Source organism: Pseudorca crassidens, chromosome 1, assembly GCF_039906515.1.
Source record: "Pseudorca crassidens isolate mPseCra1 chromosome 1, mPseCra1.hap1, whole genome shotgun sequence".
NCBI lineage: Eukaryota > Metazoa > Chordata > Mammalia > Artiodactyla > Delphinidae > Pseudorca > Pseudorca crassidens.
In genome coordinates this window covers 42,443,515-42,458,261 of record NC_090296.1, presented here as the reverse complement: position 1 = coordinate 42,458,261, position 14,747 = coordinate 42,443,515, and the positions used below count along the sequence as shown (strand labels likewise).

Here is a 14,747-nt window from a genome sequence, read left to right as displayed (position 1 = left end):
ATAATGTTTTTACTTAATAGCAAAATTAAATGAAAATTTGGGCGAAGTTTTTCTTTTAAAACCCTAGAATTTCCCCCTCTATTTTGCACTTTTGCAGTCTAGAGGAGCACTTTAAAAACAGCTTGGCAAAGGGAGCTATCACTCTGAATTTCTATAGTAATTTAAGTGCTCTAGCTGTGACCCAGTTTCTCATAGACAGATTATTCTCAGTACAAGATGCCACCGAGGGTAATTACACTAGTTATAGATAAGGTTACAACTCCTTCTGGCAAATTTCCCATCCCATTATTGGAGGAATTGTTTCATATTGTGGTATATCATTCCCTCATTACATCAAAAGTGTCAAAGGCTAAGGTGACTTAGAATGTGAATGTGTCTGAACTCTGTAGAAGATAATTTTAAGAACTTGCCTCATATCTGTTAAATTATCTATTAATATCCAATTTAATGGATAAGTATTACAATGAGCATAATTTTAAAATGTATTATGCATAACAAGGTGATTTTGAGATGCAGTTAACCTTATGGTAATTGGGCCTTATTGATCAGGGCCTAAAACCTTCTCTGCCACAGAGGATTCAGTACCACATGCTTGTCTGCTCAGTGGGCAGTGGTTTTACTCTCTCATCAGGAAAGCACAGGGCTAAAGGTAAAAGAAATTAAGCGGAACTAATTTGTTTTTATTTAGTTGTTTAACCAGTCAGCGGTTGGTTTACCTTGCTTTCACTCTCCCCTTTTCGTTGGCAATGCATGAGTACACACAAAAGGAGCCAGGGGCTTAAAGGAGGGGAGAGCTGTGATACTTTGCTTTGATACTTTTTGCTTAGAGTTATCGCTTTGGAGTGTTTATTTGCCTGGCACTGTGCTGGGTGCCATAGGGTGTCCCGAGACTTAAGGTAGCACTGTTGCCTTTGGCAGTGCATGGCTAACTGGAGAACAGTGACACAGGCAAGATGACCTGTGAACAGTTCAGGCCTTAGACTGGTCTGGCTGGAAGGAGACGGGGAGCCCAGCCAAGATGGGGCGAGGGGGCAGCAGCAGGGTTTCCCTGAGAAAGTGGGCCTCGAGGGCCATTAACAGTTACACAGTCAGGGGAGCGGAGGCAGTTCCAAGGGTGCAGCAGGAGCAAAGGCACCAGAGCGGGTACAGGCCGGGCTATAGCGAGAGCCCTGTAATTGCAGCAGACGATTATCACTTGGATTAAATGAGACCAGGCAGGAGGGCCTGAGATCCAGGCCTGGTGCCTTTGTCAGGGCCCGAGTCAGCCCAGGGTCAGTTTATAAAATGGAAGTAATGAAAGCAGTGGGCTTGTAAGAATGAGACCCAGCGTGTGAGAAGCACTGACAGAGTGCCTGTATGTGGCAGCTGCTCAGTTAATGGCCCGTTTGTGTACCTGGGGGATCCGGAATTGGTGCCGTTTGTTCCAGAGAACAGCACTGTCTTAATGAGGTTTTGAGTCTGATCTCTGACGGGTTTGCAGGATAGGCTGGAGGGGTCAGAGTTGGAGGCACAGGCTGCTCTCAGATAGGGAGCTCTTTCTATTGCCCAGCTCAGACCTGATGAGGGACAGACTAGAGAGAGACAAAACCTGTCACTAGCATTTAGAGACTGATTTTTCTGCCTGGGGACAATAAGTAGGAATGTTTCCAAGTTGAAGTCAAGATTTCCTACCTTTCCACACTTAGTGTCTTTCTTCTTTTCTGCTTATTTCATTCCCAAAGACTGGCGACCCTCTCTGTGTCTTACCTTGCTGACTAGGAATTTAATTACCAGCCACGCAGTCATTACACCAGATTCCACCGCAGTGAAAGCCCGTGGCATGTTCCATGGGCAGTATTGTGATGCACACGTGTCTGCAGCACTTGGTTATCTTTAAAAGCTCTTCTTACCCCCATACCGCGAAAGTTCACGGACCCTTTGGCCAGGGGCACCTGCCACAGCCTTGCCTGGAGCCGAGAAGGCAGCGGGAAGGAAAGGCCTTCTCATCCCAGGGGCCGAGCAGGGGAGGAAGTACAGGCCCTTTTTATGTGCTCACAGCATGAGAGTCCAGCGTCCCTCACAGCGCCCAGAAAGAGGCTGTCTGGAAGGTGTGACGCTCCAAGCCACCAGGGACCCTGCCTTTGACAGACTTGAGAAGTGAGTAGAATGGACACGATGTACCCGAGAATGAGACCTGTTCGTCAGGCCCCTGGAAGAGCCAGCAACAACTTCTCTGCTGTGTGTATGTAGGCGACATGGGGCAACTTAAGATTCACTCTGCTTTATTCCCTAAAACAGACCTCTCCCTTCTGTTAAAAAAGAAAGAAAGAAAGAAAGAAACTTGGAAGCTGGCTTATATTGCAAAAAGAACCCACCTAAAATACACTTTTATGAAGTGTTCTGCCATTCTTTTTTTCCAGATGCTCACTTAACATGACAGCCGGGGTGTAGTAAACCACAAAAGGCTACTTTAAAGGAGAGGGGTTTGGCTTAAATCCACTGAAGCAGAGCTAAAGTTGATCTAGCCATCCATCCTTAACTTAGTTTAATTATGCCTGGATGTTCCAGTTCTCTGGGCAAATTTTTGAAATACCTGAGTAGAGCAAGGTGGAGTTAAATACTGGTTTTAAATGGCTGGTTTGTTTCCTGCCTTGCAAAGAAAGTCGAAGTGGATGTCTCACAAGTTGCCACCCTCCTGCACACCAGAACACTGCCAAGCTTTAAAAGCAATTAAAAGGTTAGGATTGGTAGGGTCCTTAAATTACAGAGATTAGCGACTCAATCTGTGGATGACAGATGATACTAAGAACTCTTTGGCAACCTATAGAAGCCTCCCAGAGGGCCGTGTACCCTTCTCCTCTTTCCCCAAAGGTACAGCTTTTTTGTCTGCTCCCACAGACCACGTGCAAGGCAGGATGTTGACAGGTAGATTTTCTTAAGTACTAGCCATTAAAGTCTCAAGTCTCTTTGTGGGCCACATGAAGAGAAACCAAAATTGTTATGAATTAGAGCTAGTGTTTGGTCCAGACAGCCTCTGGGGATTGAGCAGCATAAATATATACAATTTCAAAAGCAAGACGTTCTGCACTCCATATGGGGAGCTAATGAAATGCAAATCTGATACTTCAAGTATTGTTCTCACTCTGATGTTCAACTCCTTTTCTCTTAAATGCAAAACAGAAGGACTCAGCAGAAAGACACCATAAAGTGGTTTCTTCAACTCCGTGTGAAAAGGACACAGAACTAATCTTTTTCTTTTTTAAATAAGTGGAGCTTTTCTCGTGGTAACTAGACATTTCCACAGCCAGCTGGTTTTCATCAGTGGCAGTTTCAACCTTACTTAGTGTCCCACTTCTTTGGCCTTGCATGGCTACACCATGGTGTTTGCCCTTACTTGACTCAAGAGCCTTTAGTGTCCTGGAATCTAGGGCTACCCAGGGCCCATGTGGTAGAGACCCTGATGCCGGGATACAGTTTTTCCCATCATATGTTTTACCCATGCCAACTTGGCTAAATTGTTCCATTTAAGTTTGGGAGTTTTCCATTATGATGTTCTAGTGAACATATTCATGGGAAATGACTGACTCCAGAATGACTAAATCAATCTAGAGACGTCTGCCCAGATCCAGAGTCACTGTCCACAGCCCAGGAGTTATTATGGTGCTACAACTTGGACTAGGGAAGAGAATGGGTCTTATTCTAGAACATGGACAATTTGGCACGTTGCCTAGGTGCTCTATTTGGGTTTGAAAGCATGAAATAGAAGAGAATGATATGTGTACAATAGGATTCCCAAATCTGTTCCTTCCCTGGCCTACTTATTAGTACATGAAACAACATTCAGTTTCAATGGCAGGATGGATGGTTTTAACAAGATCATGTCAAAATCTGGAGAAATAGGACAAGCCAGAGGTGTCCAGAGTGGTTTCTTTCCTCCTTCGTGGGCTTTACGGCCACCCCTGCACTCATCCAACCCTCTCGTTTACCTGGGAGAGCACAGCTGACCGTGTATGCTTCATGTCCCCTTGTGTGGAGTGTTTCAGCTTATCATTAGATTCTCTCAAACATTATAACCACCTTTAAAATAAGCACCATGTCTTCTAATTATTTTTTAATTCTCCCAGGTCTAATGGGTGCTCTATACAGAGAGGAAACTCTGATGAAACAATGGGTATGAGAGCACTTTGGGAAGTTTCATGATAACCCTACTAAGCGCTGTTTATTTATCAAATAGCTGCCCTTAAATATTAATGTTACATAAGTACTGCTGCTTTCTTTTTTTCTGGGTGGAAAAGTCTGCCTTGCAGAGTATACGTATAGTTTATCGAGCCCTTTCTATGGCCAGACACTATGCTAAACATGTCTCATGCATTATTTCACTTTATACACAGACAAAAATCCTTTTTTTTTTTACATAGGTTATCATTATCTGTATTTTATAGATGAAGAAACTGAGGCTGAAGAAAAAAATTTTTCCAATTTTTCTGACACTGACCAAGAAGTGTCAGAGCCAGGCACAGCCTGTCTGATGCCAAAGTCCCTTCCTTCAAATGTTACACATGAAGGCTATATGCCTTGCTCTGTATCTGTGTGTTCATGTCTTTATTCCCAGTCCTAAATGTCATTCTTCTCGAAGATCATAAACTAGAAGAACTGATCGAATAATTGTACTATAACACGTTAGTGGTAGCTTATAAGGAAGTAAGATTTTTTAAATAAGTCTAGGTCTGATGCTTACAAGTAGAACAAAAGAATGACCCTATTGTTACAGCTAATAATCTGATTAAGATTTTTTTCCCTGGTTAAGACTTTTGGTTGTATGTAATAAAAACATATTTTTACAAGTATGTTTTAATTTCAACTCTTTTCACAGTCAGTACTTTGTTGTCCTGCCAGAATCAAGACATAAATCCTTAACATAAATTAGTAAATCATATGAATTAATGGTAGACAGAAAAACAGAAAATAGATCTGGGTTTTTGCTTAAATCCTTCCCTATGAGATATTAACTAGATAAGCATTATTTGTAAAAAGAATTTGGGATTAGCAATCAAAAGTCTTGGGTTTGTGTTAGATACTGCCCCTCTGGATATGTTTGACCTTGGGCAAATCACTTAGCCATTCTGAGGCTCATTTTCTCCCTCAATTAAAAAAAAAATCATCACAGTTAATTTGAATGCCAAATGAAATAATACATATGAAAACTCCTCAGCTATACATTTTATATATCAACTATTCAGTTTTTTAACAATAACATAGATCCTGCTAACCTTCTCAAAATCCATTTTTAATATGAGAGAGAACTTTAAACACTCCTGGCACATAAGTTAAAAAGTTAGTTTTCCCCTTTCACCTTCAATTTGTGGATACTATATATTAAAGAAAACAGGTATGTGTGGGGGGTGTTTTCCCTAGTTCTCATCCTCCAATCCCTCGTTTAAGGAGACTAAATGGTAGAACGTAACAGCTTTGTTCTCTGTGTCAGCAGAGCATTAGAAAGCCCTGGAAGAATGTTAAAGCCATTTCAAAAGACTATTTTTAGGGGCAACATTGTCAGGAAATAAGCTTTCACTGAGAGATTTGGAGAAAAACTGGCACTTGAAGATCAACAGCTGGGACAGCAAAATGCGTTACCTTGTATTAAATGTTTACGGCTCAAGCCGATATCGTTAACAACGAGTAAAATATTCTTTCTCCAGGTTGAAATTATCCAACGATGAAATCAAACGGGCAATTCTAACCATGGATGAGCAGGAAGATCTGCCCAAGGACATGTTGGAACAGGTGAGCTGCCGGGCAACGCTCAGAGCACGGGTGACACCGGACTCTCAGCAGGGAGGGCGTACTGAGGAAAGGAATCTGGTTGTTGCTGGTAGATGATTTCCTCATCTCTGAATTGAGGAGGTTGAACCAAGTTTCCACACAGCTGTCAGAAGCCTCTAGGACTTGATTCTTCCCTTGTTTCCAAAATGATGGGTGAGAAGGACGGTCCAGACTTCGTCAAATGCCTGGGACCCTCGATGCTGGAATCTGTCTCTCATGCTGCCTGCCATCAAGTTGTTACTCCTTAGCAGGTCATAGAAATCTACTAGCTTTAGTAGAAAATGTCTGTTTCACTGGAATGTTGAGAATCTCAGCACTGTGAGGTCACAGGCTGCACTGCATAAACTGAGTCATTGCTTAATCCCTGACACAATTTGTGTCTTGGTCTTGGCTCTCTGTTCCCACAACCACAGAAGCCAGTGTTAACCCCCTAGCACTGTCATCTTCATCAAAACACTTGTATGTGTCATAAGGTGGGGTGTAAACTTCTTGGGGCTGGGCCTTGTCTCTGTAAGTTGTATAGCACCCTTCTTGCATTGTAAATGGCAGGAAATTCAAATGCTGGGGATAGTAAGTATGGCGTAGATTTATACACAATCAGTATACATTCTTGTCCGTGGTATTTGAAGATAATTTGTATTTTTTATGTCCAGGCAACAAGTTGGATGTGGTGCCCTAGCCTCTCGTCATGCAGTGTTTCCATAACATGCTCCGTGCAGCCACTCCAGCTGTGTTGTGTGTTGTCAGCAGCTTGGTTCAGTTATTTCCCAAATGATACTGTTGATGATGTACTAGCAGATGCCCCAGGGATTGTTACCTATCTCTCAGTCTGGCCCTAACTTTTTCTGTGCATTGTGGGGACAGTCTCTGAATGCTCTAAGCCTGTTCTGTCTCCTTGTCCCTGCAACAGAATCATATTTTGAGAGATTTTGGTCAAGAGGCCTCCATTTGTTAGAGCCAGGACCACTTAAGGTCAACAGTGGACACAGGTGATCATGATTTCAGGCTGAACTTGAGGTATCACCTGTAGGCAGGCTCAGCTCCCAGGAGAAGAGGAAATGGATACTTTGCTCCGCTAACAGGGACCCCAGTGGAGTGCCTGTATGCGTGTGCATTTTCCACGGTTCTCACTGATTTCCCAGAAGGCCTCAGATACCAGGCAGGGAGGAGTGATGTGTGTGGTATCACCACACCTCCATGGACCCGCCCCTCCCTGAAACCTCTGCAGCTGCAGTCATCCTGGGTGAAAACCGTCACACTTAGCAGTGGAGAAACTTTTCTTGCTGTCCTTTTAAGTTTTGATTTAGTTCCCAAAATAGCTAATGACTATGTTTCCAAGTCTGTTCGGATGCTCTGTGTATAAATAGTTTAAACGTATTCCTTTTTTCGAGCATTTTTAGTTCCTCTGCCCACTCTTCCCTCCCTCACGGAATACCAGTCAAAACAGAGCCTCTGCCCCAAGAGAGTGGAGCCCAGCTGCCCTCTGTCCCTCCCTGGCCCCCAGGTGACCCTGCGCTCCAAATGCCTGCATCAAAAACTGCTTCACCCAGAGTGAAGAGCTGAGCAGAAAGCTGCTTTGGTCCTTAGGTCTTCAGCCTCTATCGATAAGGTCGTATGCTTAAAATTCCACAAGATCTGTTTACTGTGAAATTGCAACCAGCAAAATTCCTCCTTGAGGGAAAGGATTTCAGAATCTTGCCAAAAGGGCTTGTAGTGCAAATAGAACGTACTTCAAATAAATACAAGTAAGAAAATCAGTCTACTGACGCAGACTCTGGCCAAGTGGATACTTTTGACCTGGCCTCTGCTGATAGTTGTGGGTGTCTTGCTCTCTGCTCATCTCCCAGGCTCTTTCTTTTCCTCCTTATTCTACCCCTCTTCCTCTGCTTCCTTTGCCTTCACACAGCATCCTTTACTACTCGGTATGATCTGCATTTGAGCCACATTCCACCCCTCCTCTCCTGCTGCTTTTAGCCACTGAGATCAGATCTCAGATGAGATCCATACACTCCCCTTTCTTGGGATGCACACCTTTCTCCTTATCTCCAGGTGTTTGTCTGGCTCTTCATTCCTCTCAAAACTGTCCAAACACAGTCTGTTCTTGACTCTGACTTGAGACGGCCTGAGCCTTTAGCCTGTGCCTCTCACTGTGCTCTTGTGAGTAACAAGAGACAGATGGTGTCTGTGTTATCCTGAACAGGGGCCTGTAGGCTCAGCAGGGTAGGTATGGGGGGACCCCTGAAACTAGAACTGAATTTCCTTGTCCAGAAGGAAAAAATCCAAACTCAGGGGAAAAAATAAGCCTTGTCCTCTCTCTTCTTCCTTCCTTCCCTTGCCCTACTACCTTCCCTCCAGCACTGAGGAAGAACAAGAAGACACTTGTCCAGTGTTACCATTTGAACATGGGAACATCCATGCCTAGAAGCTCTCAGGCCACCAGACCTGTGAATTCCCTGGCATCTACTTCCGTCTTTCCGCCTTCCACCCCATTAGGAGAGAGGGGTGTCCCTGGCTTCTGCTCTGGCCCATCCTTTCCTTCTGCTCAGGGACCTCGCCCAGAGGGCCCTGCCCCTCTCCTCAAGGTCTTCTACCTTGCCCTCTCAACATGTAACTTGTTCAGGTCCCAGCCCTTCCCACACACACCTCTTAAGACTGCACATCCCCATCTGCTACTGTCCTCTTTTTTTTTTTTTTTTTTTTTTTGGTGGTACGTGGGCCTCTCACTGTTGTGGCCTCTCCCGTTGCAGAGCACAGGCTCCAGACACACAGGCTCAGCGGCCATGGCTCACGGGCCTAGCTGCTCCGCGGCATGTGGGATCTTCCCGGACTGGGGCACGAGCCCACGTCCCCTGCATCGGCAGGCGGACTCTCAACCACTGCACCACCAGGGAAGCCCCTCCTCTCTTTTTTGACACAGCCAGTTCTTGAAAGCTTGTTCACTCTTCCTCACCTCACTGCAGTCCGTCCCCCTCACCTCCCTTAAGCTGTTCTCACTAAGGATACGAACTTTCTTGTTGACAAAGCCAGGGAGTACTTTGCAGTCCTCATCTTCCTTGACTTATTGGTGGTGTGTGACACCGATGGCCACTTGCCCCATGGTGAAACACCTCTTCCCTTGGCCCTGTGATTCCACATAGGCCCCTCCACTGCCTTCTACGAAGGTTCCTCTTCTTGTTCTCATCGCATCAATGCCAGCTTCTCTCCAGCCCTGCTTTTTTCTCTTGATGGGCCCCCTGGTTACCTTACTCACATCCATGCATGTTGTAACCCACACCAAAGCTTTGTCTTCCAGATTTCTTTGGGATTTCAGACCCATTTGTCCACCTGCCTACTAGAAATCACAACTTGGTTCTCTTGCCAGTATTTCAAACACTAAATTCACCTTCTCCTCACCCACCTTCCTCCAACCTTCTCCTCCTGGGTTCCCTGTTACACTCTGTGTACATCATTGCCCAAGCCAGAAGCCTGGACCTCATCCTTTTGACCCTCATCTACCACAGTCGACAAGTCAGGCCAGTTCAAACCCCATAAATATCTCTAGAACCTGTCCACTACCCATTCCAGGCCACCACCGTCTCTCACCTGGATTACTGCATCAACAATCTAATCACAACCCCCAATACTTTTGATCCTTTCTAGTTCCTTCTCCATTCTGCAGGCAGAGTGTTCTTTTCAAAGTGCAAACTCATTCCCCTACTTGAGATTTTAAGTTACATCCCATGCCCTCAAAATAAAGACTGAATTTTTTGCAAGGCCCTTGCTCCTCCCTGACCTTGCCCACTGCTGCCCTCCCCCACTGCTGTGGTGGCCGCTCTTCCTCCTGTGTAAGTGCTGCACTGCCCCTTCCAGAACCCAGCATGATAAGCACTCTGCCTGGAATATATCTCCAACCTCAAACCGTTCATCTCCTTCCCTGTAGTTCCAATTCTCTTTTTCTGCTGGTAGTACCCAGACTGACTGCCTTTTCTGAGCTCCCTTAATTAAATCCAACGAACCTGCTAAATGGACCACCCAATGCCAGCATCAAGTTTATGGGGAGGATCTCAGGGTCCAGAAGCTCAGTGTAATTTTTTTTTAAAAAGTCCAAGAATATTTGATCTAGAAAATAGCACACAAACACAGCCCTGGGCATACACATACACGTTTGTGCCTTTAAAGAAAACTAGACACATACAGAAGTGCTTTTCCTACTTTAAGTATTACTGCTATCTCTTCCACATTCCATGCTCATTTCTTCATCCAAAATAAAATATGGAATCAAAAACTTCACATCCCATTGTGTTTCTCTCACCTAACTCTACATGGAGCAAAAAATGAGATGGAATTAGATAAGCCAAAGAAATAAGCAAATTGATTAGAAAATACACATAAAATTACTCATTTCAGCATGATGTAATAGGAAAAAACATAGAGCTGGAAGTCGAGACCCAGGTTCTATTTCTGAAGATCACACACACTTGCTTTATAATCCTGGGTGAGTGACCTAATCTCTCTGGACCTCAGTTGTAGCATCTTCTCATGAGAAGGTTGAATCTCCAAAGCCCCTTTCTAATGGACTATGTAAAGTGGGTCCTAGTAAAGAACTTCCCAATTCTGATTTGAGGGGCACTATAGAACACGTAGATACCAGAAATGAATCTTACACCGGTTTAACTACTTTCAAGTAAAAATAGAAAGGTTTTTTTCCCATTTTATTGAAATATAATTGACATACATCACTATAAATTTAAGGTGTGTGGCAGAATGGTTTGACTTACAAATGTGAAATGATTTCCACAATAGGTTTAGTTAGCATCCATCATCTCATATAGGTAAAAGTTTTTTAAAGGCAAAAAACCAAAACAACCTTTTTTTCCCTTTCTGATGAGAACTCTTAGGATTTACTGTCTTAATAACTTTCATTATATATCAAGCAGCAGTGTTAATTATAACCATGATGTTGTACACTACATCCCCATTACCGATTTATCTTGTAACTGTAAGTTTGTACCTTCTGGCAACCTAAATGGAAAGATTTAATCACTTCATTGTATCTGAACAGTCACCTGTGAGGAGAGCTTATAAATTAAATGTTAAAATTTCATCTTGGGACAAATTTAACTGAAAGCGTGAAAAATTAGGGCAAGAATTTAAATTATAAACCTCAGTTTCAATATTTGCATGTACTTTTTAGCTCTTGAAATTTGTTCCTGAAAAGAGTGACATTGATCTGTTGGAGGAACATAAACATGAACTGGATCGGATGGCCAAGGCTGATAGATTCCTTTTCGAGATGAGCAGGTGAGTTTGAAAATGTTTAAAAAGCAAAGATGGGGCTTCCCTGGCGGCGCAGTGGTTGAGAGTCCGCCTGCCGATGCAGGGGACACGGGTTCGTGCCCCGGTCCGGGAGGATCCCACATGCCGTGGAGCGGCTGGGCCCGTGAGCCATGGCCGCTGAGCCTGCGCGTCCGGAGCCTGTGCTCCCCAACGGGAGAGACCGTAACAGTGAGAGGCCCGCGTACAGCAAAAAAAAAAAAAAAAAAAAAAAAAGCAAAGATGCCCCTGGCCTTTCTAAGGAAGTGAATCTTTTGATTCCTGTTGAATTATCTGGACCAGTTAACCTGCCTTAACTTGAAGCCTTTTTAAATCCCCAAATCTCCTCAAGTCTGAGTTGTGTGGAACTTGATTGTTTTGTTTATGTGAGTTCTCGCCCATGGGTGAGCCAGGGTCAGAGTTTCTTCACAGTTATCTCTATTCCTGGGCCTCTTTGGCTCATGTACTTTAACCTAATCAAGTCATAACTTTTCTGGGTTCTAGTCAGTGTCATTCTCCTCAGCACTTTGATCCCTTGGGATTCTAGCCCACTCCTCCTTATACCTCAACATCTCAAGGTTGTTGTAAAATAGAAAACAATGGGCAGACTCAGAGGTATCAACGTAGAGCCCACATAACTAAATAGCCAGGGTCTGGATGTCAAATCATGACACACGCAGACATCACTAATCGATCGTGGCACTCTTCCCACGGAACCTTGGCAAGCTTTCTCAACCCTTCTCCAGAAAGCCCCGCAGCAGCTGCTGCTCCGTAATTGAGTTTGGCATGTGAGCCGAGTTGCTTTGCCATCCCAGGCCTAGCGAATTGATTCTGCATTGGACAAGGACCAGTGATCCTGAAACTCTCAGTCAACCCCAGGGCAGAGCTCCTCCCCTGAGTGCCAGTGGCCTACATGGTGGCCAAGGTGAACATGCCACTCTGCATTTCTGCCATATCTGGACTTATTTTTGTTGTTTCACCTCAACTTGCCATTTTGCATACTACTGTAGAACAAAGGATGGTTTTGAAATTTTGACCCGTATGCCCAGCAACCCTTCGTGTAGACAAACACATGGCCACCTGCAATAACTGCGCCTTCGTAACTGTCTAGATGTTTGCATGTGTCTTAATCCTGCTATCAGCCCTGCCAGGAGGGCTGTCAGGCAGGGAGGTATTCTCTGCTGGCAACTGGAGGAGTTAAGGTTCCTGCCCAAGGTCACCTAATAAGAGCAGAACCTGGCCTGCATTTGTCTGATTATATGGTATAGTTTTGGATGAGGGCTGATTGCTAGTCCTACTGGACTGAAGTTTCCTCTGGAGAGCAGGTTAGGCAGCGAGTTCAGAAGGCCTGGGCAGGTATGCCCACCCTCACCCGCTCAGAAACACCAAGCAGCCTGTATTGGTGGTGATCACAGGCCAGTGGCCTGTTATCTCTAGTCGCTAGTCGCTACCCTGGAAGGCAGAGCTTTCCAGCCCTGAGGGGTGCAGCTAGGGACCTAACTGTGAAGAAAGAGGAAGGTTTGGGGATGTGAGTGGGGAGAGGATGGTGTGAGGAGAGAATGCCGGAGACAAGTTTTTCCCTACAGTTCTGCAAGGCACACTTTGTGGCAAGTGAAGCACCATGGCAGGAGTGCAGGCAACTGCCCTTCATTTGCAGCAGAAGCGGGGAGTCTTTACATTTTCATTCCTTTTTATCGCTTTTCTGTTCTCAAGAGCTACTAGGACTCTGAGGAAGTGAAGGGGGCTTTAGTCAACGGCAGTTAGCTCTCACTTTCTTTTAGCAATTGCATAAGCTGATTGGAGCTAAGGCCCTGCTGCACTTGCCCGAACACTCCCCGTAGGGCACTGGGAAATGGGCTCTCCAGGTGCAGTTGGCCTCAGGCCCTGTGCTCCTGTCCAGGAGAGGAACTCTGTGTGTGTGTGTGCGTGTTGGGGTGGGAGTGCTCTAAGGTACCATCACCTCCATATTCATTGAGTGAACATACGTGTATTAAGTACATGTTCATTAGTTGATGCTTGCTCTTACAGAATCAATCATTATCAGCAAAGACTGCAGTCGCTGTACTTCAAAAAGAAGTTTGCAGAGCGTGTGGCAGAAGTGAAACCCAAAGTAGAAGGTAAAGTCAAGCTGCCCAGACTGGCAATGATGTTCGTCTCAAGTACCCATTTACAAGTGCAATGCAAGTGCATATAGTAAACTGGATCCCTTTGGTGATTTTTTTTTTTGCTTGAAATCTGTTGGACTTCTGGCAGATAATTACTTAAGGTCTGTCCTTGGCTTGATGGCCTAGCCTGGGTTCTGGAACTCACAGCACACTCCCTGGACTCCTCTGCAGAACTGGGCTTTTGCTATCTGGGTATTGGTGAGGAATTTATTTGATCGCTACTGGCATTAAACCTACAGTTAGCTTTCTTGTAACGGGGCCTTACTGGATTTTTCTGAGGGAAGATTTGAAGCTGATACATGGTTTGATTTTGAGGCTGTTAAATTTTTAGGTGCTTGAAATGTGGGCAACTGAAGAGCACAGCCACAGAGTGCAGGCTGACTTTGGGGTCCTGATGACACCTGCCAGCTGTGACATGTCACACGTTTGCCCAGTTTTTCTATCAGTGGAATTGATCAACTGTCCTGTGATCTGACTCACACCAGGCAAGAAAGGGTCTGCAAAGGAATGTGGAAAAGGCAGTAGCTGCTCTATGTATTCCTAGCTGCTTATGGTCGGGGAGTCAGCCAAGAAAAAGACTGAGAAAGGCTAGGACTGTGCACCTGTCTCTGGGTCTCTTGAACAACTTGAGCTGGCTCTCCTTGCCCCCTTCCTCTTGGCTTCTGGTAAAGGTGTTCAGAAAGTGCTCCCTGGTAGTCTAACAGCCCCATCTTCCATCTCCAGTATCTTTTATCAGGTGTGTGGATTTAGGATGGGTATCATTGAAAAGTCTTGTTGTAATAGTTTTATGTATTTTGTTTTGAAGCAATTCGTTCTGGTTCGGAAGAGGTGTTTAGGAGCAGTGCCCTGAAGCAGTTGCTGGAAGTGGTTTTGGCATTTGGAAATTACATGAATAAAGGCCAAAGGGGCAATGCATATGGATTCAAGATATCCAGCCTAAATAAGATTGCTGACACAAAATCCAGTATCGATAAGTAAGTATGGAAGATCTGGGAGCTTAGGTCGGGGCTCAACTTTGTACGCTCTGGTCCTCCTGGGCCTCTTCATCCCAAAGTGTCTGGTCTGCACTTCTCCTCTCCTGCTCTTTCCTTCTCCACTGACTCCTCCCTTCCTGTCTCATGACCACACGTATCCCCAAGTTCCCACTGGGCCAGTTATCCTTCATTTTCATTCCACAAGGATATCATCTAGTCCAAGTTTTTTGTGTTTGGGGTTTTCTCGAGTAAACTTATTACAGTGTAATACACAAAAGACAGGTTCACTCACCGTAAAGGTACAGCTTGATGACTTTCCACAAATTGAACACATCTGTATAACTAGTGCCCAGTTCAAGAAACAGAACCTTACCAGCACCCAAGTAGCCCCCTCACGGCCTCTCCTAATTGCTGCTCCTCCACAGAGATAAAAAACTGACAGCTGATGACAGAATGTGAAGTTCGTTGGCTTTGTAAGTTATGGTTTCCTTGGTACCTGGAAGCTAGCAGCTAC

At 44.8% G+C, this 14,747-nt stretch overlaps 1 protein-coding gene across 4 annotated transcripts in view; it reads left to right on the top strand.

Moving 5' to 3' along the window:
- Positions 1 to 14,747, top strand: part of DAAM1 (dishevelled associated activator of morphogenesis 1) — a 179,176-nt gene that overhangs the window by 142,103 nt on the left and 22,326 nt on the right. For 2 of the 4 annotated variants that reach the window (XM_067734602.1, XM_067734601.1), the window contains 5 exons: positions 2,038 to 2,136; positions 5,679 to 5,763; positions 10,976 to 11,082; positions 13,123 to 13,211; positions 14,065 to 14,233. In XM_067734602.1, coding sequence (XP_067590703.1) covers positions 2,038 to 2,136; positions 5,679 to 5,763; positions 10,976 to 11,082; positions 13,123 to 13,211; positions 14,065 to 14,233 — 549 coding nt within the window. The remainder of the gene's footprint in view (positions 1 to 2,037; positions 2,137 to 5,678; positions 5,764 to 10,975; positions 11,083 to 13,122; positions 13,212 to 14,064; positions 14,234 to 14,747) is intronic. The other 2 variants (XM_067734604.1, XM_067734603.1) reach the window with 1 other exon arrangement.